At 37.3% G+C, this 17,603-nt stretch overlaps 1 protein-coding gene across 1 annotated transcript in view; it reads right to left on the bottom strand.

Moving 5' to 3' along the window:
• The window catches only part of SATB2 (SATB homeobox 2), a 181,366-nt gene that overhangs the window by 53,113 nt on the left and 110,650 nt on the right, over positions 1-17,603 (bottom strand). Inside the window, exon 8 of the mRNA XM_057745861.1 lies at positions 935-1,147. Coding sequence (XP_057601844.1) covers positions 935-1,147 — 213 coding nt within the window. The remainder of the gene's footprint in view (positions 1-934; positions 1,148-17,603) is intronic.

The raw sequence follows: 17,603 nt of genomic DNA, 5'->3' as shown, positions 1-17,603 counted from the left end.
ACCCATTTTTTTCTGATTTGTACAAATGTGTACCTGTTAAATATTTGTTTGGAAAACTATCACTCAAAAAGGAACTTGCAACCATGCTAGCAATAGTAAATGAGGTGGCTTTACCATAAATCCATTGATTAGTAAAGGTTTAGGAGAAGTAGGGAACAGGCTAAAAATGAGTGGGCTCAGGTCTGAATTGGAAATGACTCTTGGCTGACTTGAGACCGTGATCCTTTGGTTAAAATCTTTAAAGCACACAACATTACTAGATGTAGGCATCTGCAGGAGGACCTGAGAACAGAATGCTTTTAAAGTGCGAAGAAAGGAGGGATGGAAAGCTGAGTCAGGGTCCTGTTGGACATCACTGTAGGAAGGAAAATACTTAAGGCCTAAACTTCCACTACCATTTTCTAGGGGATCACTGAGTGAGCTCCCAGTGCTTCAGCTCTAGCCGCCGCACATGCTTGCTTCCATCACACACAGATTCCTCCCCGATTCTGTCTCTTTCAGATTGCATCAAGCAGAACTTAGACTACTCTAGCTGTCCCATGCCCCCAACTACGCAACCCCCATTCAAATAAACACACAATTGAAGGAAAAGCAGTGCTACGCAAACTCAGCTTCAATGCTAATCCCCTAGTCCCTTCTTTGACAATCAAACAGCTGTATGCAGACATCTAGTACTTACCCTTCCACCCACTCCTGCCCTCCTGCCACACGTGGGAGAATGGGACTTTCTTACAGAGACAGAAATGGTGTGGATGATATAGTAAAGGATAACCACTAGCACATGGCCAGCGGTTCATATCCTCTGAGCCACATGTTCAGTGGATTAAGAGGTCCTGGAATTATATGTCTTAGTTTTTGAGGGGAAACACAGTATCAGTGAAGGCAAGATATCTCCAAGGCAAAGAGTGAAAAGTCAGTGGAGCGGATATCTCACCTGAGGGGTCCGGGAGGAGCTGGGACTGCTGGAGGCCGACGAGACCATGCTCACATTGGGGTTCATGCTCCGCTCTCTCTCATCCTGGTATATGCGGTCCCGCTCCACTTCCGGCAGATTGAGAAAATTCTGCATGGCCCTCAGGTTTACTAAAAGAGACTGAGATGCTGTCCGGGGGTCTTCTTCCTTACGCAGAATCTCAGACAACAATCCCTGATTAAATGGAAAAAAAAATAAAGTAGGCCAAGTTACATCTGCAGGTATGTGTGTGTGGTTTCCGTCTAGCGCCCTTCTCCCCCTTTGCTTTGGTGTAACCAGCTGGCTGGGATGTCAAGAACCTTGGTCTAATTCCTGAGGGTTCTCCAGCAGGAAGATTTGGTGGGAATGTGCTTGTCTTCTGGGAACTATGCCTTATTTTGGATCATTCTATTCTGACACTTTATCATCACTGTAATAATCCTTGGTGTACAGAGATGCCAGCTAGCAAGGTAGGCACTCGGGAAGAATTGTGAAACTGCAATTACCACCAGGTGCCTCCTACAAGTATTTCAGGAACTGTTAGAACTCTCTCTGCTTGAAACTGGGAACACTTGGCAGTCCTGCTCAGCTTTACAAATCTGCCAAGTTTGGTAAATTTAGTTCCGACATTTAAACAGCATGGGAGATTTACATCGACTTAAAAAAAAAAGTTTGGCTGAATTTCTGTGTGACCGGCCACTGTTTTCAATATAGATGTTTCTTATGGGGGAAAAAAAAGACACAAAGCAAATGGCTATGACTTGTGCTAACCATCTATCAGCTTCTCGGTCCACATACATAACAGGTTTCCTTGATATGTACCGGAGGGCACCAAACCTTTTTATGAGATGCCCTCATGGGGACGCTCCAGTCCCCCCATTAAAGCAATATTAAGTGTCGTCACATCTGGTGAGAGGCCACAGCACACCTCAGGATGCCATGATAGGCTCAGACACTTTCTGACTGTGTGACCCATCCAAATAGAATGCTTTACATAAATAGTGTTTTCATGTACTCTGTTGACAGAGAATTCACAAAGAAAAGAAAAATGTTGACAAATCTAAAGAAAAGTAGTACGGACTCAAAAAACAAAAAAAGGCTAGAGACCTGAGTTGGAACACTGCAGTACCTGGGGCAAAAGCAGATAGATCTATTTCCACTCTGCACCCTGTTAGAGTATCACAGAAGCATCACTTCACATTCGCAGCTAACATCCCTTCTCAGGGCAGTACGAGATCAGGGCCTACGTTATCCCCCAGAAAAAGCAAAGATGTTAACCTCTGCGTCTTACAACAGATAGAGATAACCCCAAATCATAAAAAGTAGAAGCCAAAGACATTTCCACTTAGAGGAAATATTAATGCAAAGAAACACTATCAGATTTGTAATATATGTGGCTAAATAGGCCATTTTTGGCCAACAGGCCAGAAAGGCATTGGATACAAAAGAAATATGCTATCTTTAGTTGGCCAAAAATCCTCAGGGTAAGGTAGGCAATTTTTTTTAAAGTAATGCATTATAATATAGTGAAGCAAATGTCACTTACAGGAATGTGCATCACACAGTTATCAGCACTCCACGAGGAATCACCACTAAAAACATCATGTAAGACAATTTTACTACAAGGAACCTACAAGAGGTAGGCCATCTGAGAGCTCTGCCAATTTGGTTGTCATTACTTTGGTCAGAGAAGTCTTTACAAACAAGACTGTAATATGCCATACAATGAAGCTAGAAAACAATGTGAACAAGTGTGTGTCTGTGTCCATTCGTGCCCAAGGAAAGGCCAAGGTAGGGCATGCATATAAAGTTACCCTACTGGTGAAATGATTCTAAGAAAATCCTGATTTCTTGTCATGCTTGCAGAAGGAAGCAACAAGTGAAACACTCGTCTTTCAGAAAATGTTATACAATCTAGGTATTAATTCTCTTTCTGAAATTAAAAGTCAGTTCTGCCTTAAGTTATCCTTCTTTCCACTTGGACTAAGCAAACTTAAATATTAATAATGAATTTGTTTCTAAGACAAAAATCTCCAAATTAATATATGCACAAGCAAGAGGGATGTGAACTTGGAATCAATACCAATTTCCTATATATACAATGGAATACTGCTCTGTCATAAAAAAGAATGAAATAATGCCATTTGCAGCAACATAGATGGACACAGAGATTATCATACTAAGTGAAGTAAATCCAACAGAGAAAGACAAATATCACATGATATTACTTATATGTAGAATCTAAAACATGATACAAATGAACTTATTTACAAAACAGAAACAGACTCACAAACATAGAAAACAAACCAGAGGGAAAAGGGCGAGAGAGGAATAAGTTAGGAGTTTGGGATTAGCAGATATAAACCACTATATATAAAATAAACAAGGTCCTACTATATAGCACAGGGAACTAAATTCAATATTTTGTAGTAAGCCATAATGGAAAAGAATATATATATGTATAAATAACTGAATCATTTTGCTGTATACCAGAAACTAACTCAACATTGTAAATCAACTATAATTCAATAAAATTAAAAAATTAAAATTAAATAAAAACAAAGTATAAAATACATTTAATAGCAATTTCCAGTACTAATAAGAGACTAAGATTGATATTTTCTGAGCTTTCTTTAATGATGAACTCTGCACATGAAGGACAAGTTGATACCTGCTCCCCTTCTCTCTTTCTCTCTCATAAGTTAACTGTAACATTTTACTAAATGTCAGACTACAAAATTTGCAAAAGTTTTAGGATCTACATGGATATATTCTTTATCCTGGTTATTATGATTAAGATCTCTCAGAGGCAAAGTTTGTAAACTCCTTCTCTCAGAGGACATTATGGCAAAGACCTTGCATACAAAATACTGAAACAACAAAAAGTTTTGCTCTAATGGACCAGGTTCAAAATTGCAAAGCTGTTTATTCCTAATCAATAAAAAAGAAAATCACTCCAAAGGAAAGAGTTCTTTTATTTATTTTTTTGTTCCGGCTTGGTTTACTTTTTTTTTTCCACATTGAAATTGTGGAGTTCCTTCCCCTGCATTTTTTACATGTTAGACAACCTTACAGGGAAATGAATCCATCTCTAAGAAAAATCAAGACAAAGCATCCTTGTAAATGACTGCTCATCAGCATCATTCCTGAAGTGAATGAGACACAATATTTGTATTTTAAGGGGTTGGTGGAATATACTGTTGCCTCTGTTTCATTCGCCTAATTGAAGATAAAGTCTCAAACCAACAAGGTGGCCAGTGCAGCCTCCATGTATTGCCCCACAGAATGAGAACACTGTTCTAAATTATTTACTTAAAGTCTCATCTGTGTAGCCCTGGTCCCAAAGCAGATTCTTTTTACCTCAGACATTTTCAATAACAAGTGGCTAACTGGTGGGCACAAGAAGAGTTTTAGTTGTTTTGTTGAGTCTTCTTCATTTTGGGTATGTGCTTTTAACTATATAAACAGGGATTTTAAAAAACATAGTCAAAATTCTGCAGGCACATAAATGTAAAGCACGTTTTATTTAGTTAGTTTAAAATCATCATAAGGGAAAAAGATCAGAAGAAAATGTACGGCATAACTTAAATATACCACAAATCACCCCACCTAATTATCAAGATAAGTAAATGTTTATCGTATTGAAACTCTCTTGAACAGAACATAAATTAATAATTTATCTTACATAAATATTTCTAAAGCCCTTGCCACTATGTTGTCTGGCATTTTAATTATCAACCAGCCAGGCAGGAGGCATCACTTGGACATTCCCATTATGCAGCCTGAGAGACAGAGAACACGGCATGGCACCTGGGCACGGGAAAAAAAAAAGATGTACTTTTATGAATAGAAAGGTCATAAATATTGAGAATGTGAAAATTAAGGGAAATTAATAAATTAACCGGGATATTGCTTATTAAAATTTCATATCAGTAATCTTATTAAAACATATTGCAAGTACTGAGTAAAGTGGTCATTAGGTATTTTCCTCACCGTAGGCAACAGAGCCTTCTCAAGGGAGAGATTATAAACAATTCTCTCCGCGGTGTTAGCTGAGGTTATGTAAGACCCAGAACCATGCTGACTGAAAAGGAGTAGAACAAACCTCTGCATAGGGTAGAAAGGTACCTTCTACCAGAGCTCCTGGGTTACAGGTCACTGAAAAAAGAAGGGAGTTGGGTAAAAGGAGCCTCGAACTGGTCTTCTCTCTAGTCTTTTAATGGAGGATTTTGTACACTCTATATTATTTCCAGCACCAGCAACGAATACATGAGGTTGGCAGAAAATTCAACAAAAGCAAAATAATTCAAAGCACAAAACAAGAGATAATATAATGCCATGTAGCCTCATTGCTAATACAGGCTATCCCCACGGACAAACCAAAGAACTGGGGCTGGGAAGTCCCTAGCAGTCCAGTGGTCAGGACTCAGTGCTTTCACTGCTGAGAACACGGGTTCAATCCCTGGCCAGGGAACTAAGATTCCTCAAGCCTCATGATGTGGCCCCCACTGCTGCCCACTCCCACCCAAAAAAAAGAACTGGGGCTAATTTTTTACATAAAAAATTGATAGCTTTTTTATTTCTAGTATTTTAATAATATTTATTTGTGACAAATTAAATGACAGAGTTTCTGAATCTGTAATTTCTGTTGAAGAGCTTTCTTGATTACATTATTATGATTTTCACATTCCTTCAACAATTTATATAGCTTGCTCCAAATTATTAGTGTGCAAAATACACGCTGGTACTCAGAAATGTTTTGGAAACATTACCATGACTAGCTCTATAAAATTTACTTCCAAGTTTCTACACTAGCCCTTGAGGCCTTGTCTAGGACAGGTGAGATGGGCCCTTAATCCTTTAAGACAGCAGGAAGAGAACCCAAGCCTGGGCCAGGTTTTAGGAAATCTGAGCCTGAGCCCATCAGATCTCCCAGGTTACTCCAGGAGAGGACACTGAAGGTCATTACTGACTAGATTTTAACAGATACGTCCTCTTCATACCTCTCAGACATTTGTAATTCTCTACGATTAGGTTATATCTCCTATTGATTTTCCAGAGAACCCCCAAATTCAATATGCCTATTGCCAAAGAACGACAGATCCGTCTATTAGTTCATTTCTTATTTACAACTTGGTACAAAGCTCATAAAGGAACGGGAAGATTAATAAGACATAGATTCTGCTGCCAAGGAGTTTACTGTACAATGGTTTGCAGAGGCACAATGTAAAAGATAAGTGTCATAAATTTCAGATAGAACTACTGCCATCTCAGTTCTAATGAGGGTGAAAGCATTGCCAACTGAAGGACTCAGGGAAAATGTTTTGGAAGAGGTGGTACTTAACTTGGCTGGGATTTGAAATGTACATAGTACATAGCTATAGAGAGTGGTAGGACCAGGCAAAGGGGAGGGTGACTGAGGGACTGGACAGTATCAGAACACTTGAAGAAAAAGAGCATGACTAATTGAGAATACCAAGAGAAGCTCGTGTTTCCTTAAAAGCTTAAAAAAAAGTGTTTACTGATAAAGTGGTAGAAGACTTTTTGAAGTGAAAATAATACAGTCCACATTAATATAATTCTTAACTACTGAAGTATATACAAACTAACCAGCAAACATTACCCCCAAAATGAAGTGATATTAGGTAATCTGTTCAGCCTTTTTGTCACCTGCAACAAATTAGGCTTTCAATATGCAAAACATCTTCCTTCCAGAAAAACAAATGATCATGATTCCACTTAATTGTAATTTAATGAGGCATAATTTATTTTTTAAAGTGATATACACCAGGTGTGTACTGAAAAAACTGGTCCAGCCAAACCCCAGTGCTTCTCTTTGCAAAAAGCCTAAACTAGCCAGAGACTGTTTTCATTTCTGTAAGTTATACTGATGTTCACATATTTATTATAACATAAACTTTGAAGTTACTCAACCCCCAAAATACTCACATATCATATAACATAGATACCATATCATATACATAGCATATCATAGTTTGAAAGTGCTAGGTTCCAACCTAAACAAAGGTAGATATTAGAATGTCATATAAATCCCAAAGAAAGCTTATATGTACTACTGATTACTATGCCAAAGAGAAAAACATATGCTTGCCATTTCTACAGAATCATTTGGACCAGTTATTTTAGAGACAAGTAGCCCTATCCCCTTATAATGTATTTTAGTTATTAATCGTTGGATGTATGAACAAAATATATAAGCTTTTAAAAAGAAGGTCCTCTTCAGAAATCAAGTCACATCTCTTTAAGGGTGTATGAGCTGAAACATTTACTTTGTAGAAGTAAGTCTGAAAATATATTTTAGTTCATCATTTGCTTTAAACAAACGATGTCATAACCAATCAACAAGGTTAAAAGGCACATATAACCCCATTTTACAGATTAAAATTACAGAGGGTTAGAGGTGGGAGGCACCTTGACACCCATACGGGCAAACCCCACATCTTGCCATTGAGCATGACCTGTCTATTGCAGAGTCTCCTCCAAAGGTACTCTTCACATTTCACCACCCCTTTTACATGCTTATTGGTTAGCCTTGACTTTTATACAATTCTGAAATGTCTGGGTCCAGCTAATGTAAGAGCCAAAAACTGGTATCCTCTTATGAAAACCAGGTGATACCAAATTCTTAGCCTAATCATACAAAGTGAACTCTTCAATTTCAGTGGTTAATCCACAGTTAGTTGAAGCTGTGAACTCAGCTCCTTGGCTGAACAGAGTATTGACATCCTATCACCTGAAAGCTGACCTAATAGAATCGGTTCTCTACTAATCGCCAATCTCATTTCCTTCTAGATGCTCCTGAGAGGCATTTTCCCCTCTGCTCATGAAAATAAACAGGTTTCCCTGAGTCCCATATTCATAATCTACAACCCCACTATGAAGCTGACTGCTGAAAGTCATTTGTGTTATGCTAAAAAATACTCACCTCCCCCATCACCCCGTAGAGCACTGCTTAGCCATGAAGACGGAGTCCTTAGTCTGATTTGAATAAAAGGTATACAGGGCACAACAATGACAATTTGATTTTTATTATTAAAAATGATGTGTTAAATCCTCAAAGAAAATGTCGTTATTGCATTAGCTTAATAAAAACCTCTCTTTTATTATAATATTTCTTTATTAGAAAAGACAGCCTATGCATGTAGCACTTTTGTAGGAAGGGGGTGGATAGACTTGAGCATCTAAAGGGAATTAATGTACTCTGCAAATATAAATGCACATACAAAAGTAATACTTGCAGACAAATGTTGCTGCTATAGAGATATATTCTGTAATGCACTAAAAGACTACGCATATGTCTGTATTTGTATATACACTGCAGTTGACAATACTTTCTCCCTCCTTTGAAGGGAGATGGCACTAGTTCTCTCTGGCACTTATGACACCATCTTTTACATTGTGTAACTATAAAACCTCTTTCTCCCATCATATAGCAAATTCCTTGGGAGCAGAATCGGTACATTTTGTGCTTAGTGGTTAGTTGGGGATATACAGGAATATAGGACTCTAAGAAAGCACCAAATGCATATTTTTCATTTTTCTGGAAGTGGGCCATCTTTGCTAAAGTCAGCAGTAGGCCCTAAAGGACCACATGTTAAAAGCCTAACTCACATGAACTCAAGATCTTCTCACTCAACCTACTGAAAACAATAAGATAATAAATATTGAAATTTGGGGCCATGCAAACTCCATTTTAGAACAAATATTCCATGTATCCCAAATCTACAATTTATCAAATGAAACACTTCCCACAGCTTTCTTTCTAGCATGTGTAAAAAACTTCGCTTGTGTCACCTGACACATCAGAATGCAGTAAGCATGCAACACAAAGTTAGCAGGTGCAACAGAACATTCTTGAAATCAAAGCAGTCTGCACTTTCTTAACTGCAATCCCTTTGTCCAAGCCACACTTGAGCATGTACAGTGCTCAAGCGAGCACTTGAGCATGTACTTAGCCAAAACCAGATTCCCGGCAACTTTATCACTTTTTACCTGCCTAATCCATGCAATGACAGATGCAATAAACAGTCCCATCTCATTATCCCTTCCCTCCTCATCTCTAGGAAGTGTTAGATATTGGAATGGAGGGACTGTGCACAATCTAAGTCAAAATTTTCTGAACACATTAGCACCAAAAAGCAAAAGCAAATACAGAACTGAACAGGTTCCTTTTGGAAACATCTACCAGTGGTGTTCTCAGCTCTGGGCACATACATGGTTTCTACTAACACCTCAAGTACCTGGCACCATGACTATTACATTCACAAAGTGCTGGGCCCTGGTTATTCCTAGTTTCCATGAGTATTCTGTGAAACAACTGTTGGCAAACTTCCCAAAAAATTTACTAGCTTTGGCTACTTTGTCAAAACATTGGCAAAAATAGTACTTTCGAAAACAAAACAAAACAAAAACATACATTTATTGCATATGTATATCTCAAGTGTATCAAATGCATTCAGATATAAGAAGAAAAGCAGTCTATTAACATCTGAGTTGACTCTGTCCTGAAACGATTATGAAACATTATTTTTTCTTGCTGAACATTTGCTGCCTTAGCTTCAATCACCTCTAGGGTCAAAAGCTTCTGTTCTTACACAGCACATGCAGTCTCATACATTATAGTACTTATGATACCACAATGGGATTACCGGTTTAAAAGTCTGTTTACTCTTTGTACCTCCTTGAAGGAAGGATTTTGTCTTTCATCATCTGCTCTATGATAACAGAAATGATTCAGAATAAAAGGGTAATGTGGATGAGTTCTGAAGTCAGAATTACTGGGTTCAAAATTGGGCTTCAAGTGGACAAGGATTAATTAATCTCCCTGTGGCACAGTTTCCTCGCCTGTAAAATTGAGATGATAATTGCACTTCCCTCACAGGATTCCCTAGAGAGCGTCTAACTGTACTCCATGCGTGTTAAATGTTCAATAAATGTTAGCCCTCATTATAACCCTAGCACAGTCTCTGAATACTTAAAAAATATTTATTAAATGAATGGATGAATAGATACAGAAATAACATCAAAGTACATTCTTATTTTAAATTTGCAACTTCAAATATTCAAGGCCCTCCCTTATATTTTGCTAGATGTCTTCCCATACAGAACAGAGAAAACATTAAAAAAATTTTTTAGGAAGGAAAATAATTAAAATTATTTGGGATAGAGGAGAATGTAAAGAAAAATTTAATAAGTTATATAAAGTGAAATGACCATATGGACATTCAGGATAGCACTAAACTATCATTTATACTTCAAGAAAGTAAAACCATTCTCCTTCCCTAAGTAACTTTTAAAATCAGCCTTAATCGGCATCATTGCTGAAACATGGGTCATAATTATTAGTGGGTAAAATCAATTTAGCATATCATAACTAGTTTTTTACATAACAAAATGCAATTAAATAGATCAGAAATTACCACAGTGCTTCATACATGTGTTGTTTCATGGTTTTTTTCTTTCATGAAGAAATATACAGACAGATATAATTGGAAATGAGATAGAACTCAAAACAGACATGTATACATATGTGCACAAATGTGTGTGTGTGTGTGTGTACTAGCTCATGATGTAGAAATTATTTCTTACTGGGTGTTGCAATCAGAGATACTTAAAAGTAAATACTGTTGTCTACAGGAACAACTTTAGGCACAAAACTTGCAGATAGATTTTAAACAACCTTGTAATTTCCAACTGACTTCAAATTGATTCAGTTATCTTTTTCTCACAGAATTTTTGACCTTGAAACTTAATTCAAATAATTGTTATTTATTTGAATAAATATGCACTTAACCCCAGGCCAAATGGTCATCATTTTAATCAATGGCCATAAAAGGAACCCTCTATGTATTTTTTAAAAATTACTTTGAATAAGCAAAGGTGAAAAGCATATACATAATGGGAGCTAGTGTTTCCTTGTATTTCTTCTATAAAAATTCTGCTTTAATTATAAACATCACCAAGGATTTGGAGAAACTAGTTAAATACTAAAACTAGGCTTTCCCACTAAAAGTGTAGGTTTCTACTGAGACACACTCACAAGAAATGGAATACCTTATTTAGGACAAAGACCCTCATCTGTGTGAAATGAGTCAATCACTCCTTGTTAAAGAACAGTGACAAAAACTTATAAAACCATCATCAAAAGGCAGTCTTGTTTAGTAAAAATAGAAAAATCTGAATTTTCTATAATAGTTCAGTAATTTTTAAGGACTTTGTGCACTGATCAGGGATAAGAGAAACAGAACAGTGTGTTATCATATTTGTTTCCTCTGATTCTTTGGTACAAGTTTCGTGGAGGGGGAAAAAAGAGTTTTCATATTTTCTTTTACATATAATGTTCTATTTCAATTAGATTTAGGAATGGGAATAGGATGGTATACATTTGACAGCTACTGAATCAACCTTCTCTTTACTCAGAGCACAAACAGAGCCACATCTCCCCTATGCTTTTTGGCTGAAATTGCCTAAAAAGTGTTAACTAACGATATAGTCTTTATATGTAAGGAGGGACTAAATTGAGACCAGTATCTAGAGGGCCATCCTCAAGTTATCAAATAACTTTGAGACACTGCTATCCTGAGAGATATTAATATTATTATAATCTTTAAATCTATGAATTCGAGCCAGTGATCCTGAAATGAAAGAGTTACCTATTTTATGAAGCTTGCAGGGCCATCTTTTCTTACTTTATTAATTTAATGTTGAAATCAAAAGAGGGTATATTATTTGCTTCAAAACCCAATAACATGTTCATGCCTGATCTGCAGCATTTCATATTTACAGCCCATCTTTCAGTGGCTGGACTTCCTTTTTCTCACAGGTTTTCCTGTCATTTTATAACCAGCTCACTGGACCATGGAGTCAAGACCCCTGGATTTACATTGTATTCTATTCCTGTATTGCTGAGTGCCTATATCTCTACTGGATACTTAGAAATAATGACTGAGACCAGAGGTCAGCTGAGAAAGAACTCTAAATATCTTGAAGGTCACGTTTTCTACAAATATAAACTGTATGTGCAATTAAATCATGCCTATCTTTGGCTAACAATATGTATAATAAATCAAACACAAGGTTAAAAGGGAAGTCCCACCCCCCTGAAAAAGCTAACTGGTAACACACTAAGGCTTAGCCTTCCAAATATTTTGGTTGTTAAAATTTTCATTTTGTTGCTACACATCTCTTCCTACTACTACTTCAAAATATGTTTAGTAAATCCTTAGACATTTTCAGCCTTAATAATATGGGTGGGCATATACTATAAACACAATGCCAATAAAGCATCAAAGCAAAGTCCATGTCATTTCACACAAAGACATTTACATTTCTAGCTGTTGACCTTACTGCCAATTTTTTCTGATACATAATTCAGTTTAATTTTCCAATCTGTTGAAAACATTCTCTGGTTGCTGAGTGACTTCATAAATTGTATTTATGACCCTGGCCTTAAGTTTCTTCACATGATGTAGCTTTAATATGTAAACAGATTTTCTGCAAAGTCTCATAAAAAATAAAAAGTAGGCAAATAAGGACAGGTTAACCAAGTGAGTTTCCAAAGGATTTTAAAAATCCTCTTCTCTACTAGGTAAAACCAAGATGAACAGCTTTCTCAAAAAAGGCCTTTGACAAAAGGTTGCAAATTGTGTAACTTTGACTTTTTCATCAAACTAAAGAAGAAGCAAGATACCAAACTAGAGGCCTCTCTGTCACAGAAGAATAACACATTTTGCAAAACACATATGGGCTTCTACTGAAAACATGTTTCTAAGAATTGGCTCAGGGGAGCTACCTGAGACACAGAATGAACCTGAACTTTCTGAATTATGGCATATGCTAAAGGAAAAAGAAAAATAACTACTATGTAAATAATAAATGTGGCAAAAGTCTCGTTTTCAAACAATACAAACTTCTTGGTAATTCCTTGCATACGGATATTTCCTGAACCCCCACCCTCAAGGTAAGGCGACAGTGGTGCAGAGCGGGGCAGAGAATCCCCTCATTTCCCTTTGCTGGCATTCTAATGCTCCCCTCACATGTGGCAGGGCGTTCATTCCAACGCATTTAGCCTAGTTTGGAGCAAAGCTTCCTCTACTTCATTTAACAGATTTGCTCAGATGGACGGTCTCAAAGGAGAAACAGTGTTAGTAAATGGGGGATTTCTGAACATATGAATATGTAGGTCATTGGATTTTTAAATAAATTAGAGAACAGTTTATTAAGGAAGATTCACTGTACATATTTCATGAAACCATTCTTATTATAGGTCACTGGACAGCCCACAACCATTTCTGGGTAATATTAAGTCTTGTAAAATAGTCATATGTGTATAAAAACAGATGATTGAACCTGGTGTATCCCCCCAAAAAAAATTAAAAAAAAAAAGTCACAAATATTTTCATATCATCATAAACCTCATATGGATTTTTTTTAAGTCTATAAAGTGACAAGGGACAAAAGAATGCTTTAGGTGAGGGTTTATAATCAAACTGTCAACAAGCAAAGACATAAACACAGTAAATAGCCAAGCAACTTATTTCATGTCCATAGGACTGATAAGTGAAAGTGTGCCAACACTAAAATAAATTTGGGATAGAAGCAAGGGAAAATACATATGCAAAAAAATAAAACCTGACAGAGCACTGGTCCTATTACTTCTCAAAATTATCAGTCTAACAGACCCATTTGCATCATTGACAGAGCACTGGAGTTAGAGCAGGGCCGAGAAGCACAGCTACTCTGAAACTCACATAAATCACATAATTTACCTTTGAGACTCAGTAAGGATGGCTTTAAGTCGAGTCTGAATGATCTCACAGGGCTTCATATCCAGTGCCTGTTCCTGTCTCATTCTTTCTCTCTCTCTCTCTCCCCCAGCCCTCTAACTAACCCCTGCGTCCACATTCAATATCCAAAAGTAAATCTGGCTAGTATCAATATCAGCCCACTGAATTCAGGGGACTCAGTTTAAAATAACGATAGTGATAATATTTTCAAGAGAAAGTAATACAGTAAAAAGTTCTCTACAATTCTATACTATTTCCCTAACAACACCTTGCTTATGATTTATGAACAATACTGATAATATTTTCAAAACAAAGTAGTGCACTAAAAACCTCTACACCTTTCCCATAATAACATCTTGCCTTAGATTTGTGAATGCAGTAGGTATAAAATTGAAGATATGTTTTACTCAAACTACTATCCCCTGGCATAACCAAATACAATTAGACTATCAATGACCTTGATCTATAATCTGGGATAAAAAGCATATCCTGAGATAAAGATTCCTGTGCAAGTGATTTATTCAGGAAGCACTTCTGAGGGAAACTGGTGAGGGACTGGGAGAAGCAGGATAAAGAAGGGAAGAGATTAAGCAAAGTCCCAGCCTCAGACTGATCCTGCAGAGAGCTCTGGAGTGGAAGTCACACTTCACTGCTGTTCCTACTACGTGGAGGCAAGAGGCTGGGCTTTCATCCTCCCGCACCTGTCAGACATTGGTTAAGCATTTCCAGCTTTCTGTCAGTGTGGCAAAGCAAAATCCAGTAGCCTAAGCAGAGTCCTTTGGTTGAAGAACTAACCAGCAGACACCAGCTTTTAGAAATAAATCATGGGGCAGGAGGGTGGGAGGCGGTGCTGGGGGAGGCGTGAAGCATGGAAAACAGAGCAGGCTTGCTAACTGCCTCAGCCTCCTCTCGTGTATCACATCACTTTGTGACCATAGGTAACAGACCATAGGCTTATAAATGTGTCATAGGACTGCCTGAATATTAATGACTGGGTCAGAAAACATCACTTTTATCTTACTATTCTCATAGGGTCCCATTTGTTACAAAAAGTCTTCAGAGATATGAAAAGCAGAGCTAACCTTTTCTTTCAAAAGACTAGCAAAGAAGAAAGTGATGGTGCTCAGAGTATATTTTATATAAGGTCATAATGACAAAAATAGGCTTCTATCATGCTGATGGCACCAATAGGATGTGATGCTCTGCTACTCCCTGCATCCAGAAATACATTGGTCTCATGCCCATGCTGAAGATTCAGTATCCTGCCATTACATGATCTCAAATGTGCTGTTTCCCTGCCCAGAACATATGACTTAGTTTATGTTCTTAGTTTAGACAGTATTAACAAACCAATAGAGAAATGTAAGAAATAATAATAAATAATAAAATCAGATTGGCAAAAGGTTGTAACATCTCTGACACTAGCAGAAGTCATGACCTTGTCATGAACTATGGGCAAGGGGTCATTTTATCAAACAAATGCATTTTATGTTTTTAAAAGACATACTGATTAAAATTAAAATATATTAAAAAGCAAGTTCTTGGAAATATAGCTCCATTCCCTTAATTATGTTACTTTATACCACCAAATGATATAGTGGCAATGGATCAGACACACAAAGTAATTAATAGTTTTTCTTTGAAGAACTGTTATTTTCAAATGCTATTTATTATAAATTTGAGTTTTTCATCTGGAAGTCTTAAACATGAAAAACTAGACAATTTTTTTTTTACAATTCTAGATTCACTTAGGGATGCTGTACATGTGATTTCTGTTCTACACACACATGCATATGCACACACACACATAGGAACTAATTGCTAGATCTGTTTGTGGTCCAATCATCAAGAACAAATCCAGGAGCACAAACGATAGGGTGACAAATCAAATTGCTTTTTACTGAATTTGATAATAAATGAATAATAGATATCATGAACTATTTCTGAAAAATATTCAATAAACTGAGGATGTGCTACATATCAGTTAAACAACTGAGTACAAGGCTAATATTGGCCTTAGGTGTCCATCTACAATAAATGGTTCTAATTCTGTTTGCTTTGAGAAAAGAAAAATGTTGAGATTCTTTTCTATCCAAAGACTATTGTTATTATCTATAAAGGTAATTTTTATTTGTTTATTATAGCTGACAAATTATTTTATCACTGAATTCACTCAAAAAAGCCTACCATTTGGAAAATCCATGGCTGGTTTCATGGGGCATAGTACACTATATTTTCCATTTAACAATGCTGCTGGTGAAACCCAGCTGTCCAACCTTGCTGTTAGTGACTACAGTATATACAGCAGAAACAATCTGCCTGTTGACCTCCAGCTTAAGTTCAAACTATGTCATTCTGTCAATACCCTCTACCTTGATTAGGTTGGGCTTTATACACAACAGGTTATGATCCCAGAGGGATGAAAAGCTTTCCCAAATTAAAAGCAGAAATTTAAAAGGAAATACTCATACATTCCCATGCAGTTTCCATTTGATATCCTCAAGGCTGGCCCATGAACTCAAGCTCATGTTGATTGAAAGTGAATGTTTCTTTCTGGGTGTAGCCATCTTACAAATTTAATGGCAAGAGGAAAATAATAAAATGTGTTCCGTGCTTCAATTAGACCTTTTATAACTTGGCACTTGAAAGATGGCAATGCCAAAGAAAAATCATTAATCCCCAAAAAATAGACAAAAAGGATTGTGCAGGAGAAGACAGACCTCCAGGAGTCTAGGGCCTCAGCAGAGCATTTCCTTACACCAGCACAGCCCACCTTTTGTCTCGCCTCATTATGAGTCTTCTCTCCTGCCTCATGCTTTTTGGATAAAATGTATACTGCATTAGATTCTAAAATCCAAAGCAATACAAACATGCTCTCAATTTTATCCTTATCCAAAGGAGCTGTATAAATAACCAGCAATAAAATGTTGGCTAGCCTTGAAATATCTATTCACGCACGTGAATGACAGATGAAAGAACACACACACACACACACACAGAACTGCAAAATACAGACTAAAAGACGCATCCTTCCACTTAATATTTTATAAAAGTATGCAACAGACTTGCTCAAAAGGATCAGAGCTCTTCATAACCCCAGTTCAGATAACTGTGGACACACAAATGCTGCCCAAGAACTTTGAGTCACAAGAGAATAGTGGTAGAGTGATGTTTGGAACACGTACAGCCCTCTGTGAACCTCTGAACTCATTTTCAAATGATGTAAACAGACTCTGTCAATAATAGAATGTATAAGTTAGCTAAGAGTCAAAGGAGCAAGCAACTTCACCCCTCTTGGTCTCCTGTCATACCTAATCTGTCAGCACTAAACCTCAAACAATCCCGCTGCATTTCTTCTCTGCTCCTACTCCTGCAGTTCCAGCATGGCTGAAGACTGTTACCAAATCACAGTGGTTGGTTCCATCACTACTGCATGCTGTCTTGACTTCAGCTGAGGTCCCAAACTACCTCACAAATTCTTCTATCTCAAACTGACTCCCTATCACTTTCAAACTGTCAACCCATTTCTAATCTCCCTTTCAACACCAAATTTTGGAAAGAGTAATTTGCAGCCACTGCTTCCGTAACCTCAAGCTAATTACTCCTTAAGTTCTAAATTCTGGCTCCTGCCTTCACCACTCTAATGAAATTATACTCTAAAGTTTGTCAAAGATCTCTCCCAACCAATCGCCAAATCTCATGGCATGGTTTCAAGCGTCCCCTTCCCAGACTTCTTAGCTTTCCAGACACAGACAAGTCTCCTTCTGAAAACTCTACCCAGGTCCTCTGTACTTTCACCAGCATCTCCCTTTTCTTCCACCTCCACCTGCCCCCACCTCTCCTGG

This window comes from Hippopotamus amphibius, chromosome 8, assembly GCF_030028045.1.
Source record: "Hippopotamus amphibius kiboko isolate mHipAmp2 chromosome 8, mHipAmp2.hap2, whole genome shotgun sequence".
In the NCBI taxonomy this organism is placed as follows: Eukaryota; Metazoa; Chordata; class Mammalia; order Artiodactyla; family Hippopotamidae; genus Hippopotamus; species Hippopotamus amphibius.
The sequence above is the reverse complement of the archived record's forward strand: the minus strand, read 5'-3'. Positions and strand labels throughout refer to the sequence as shown.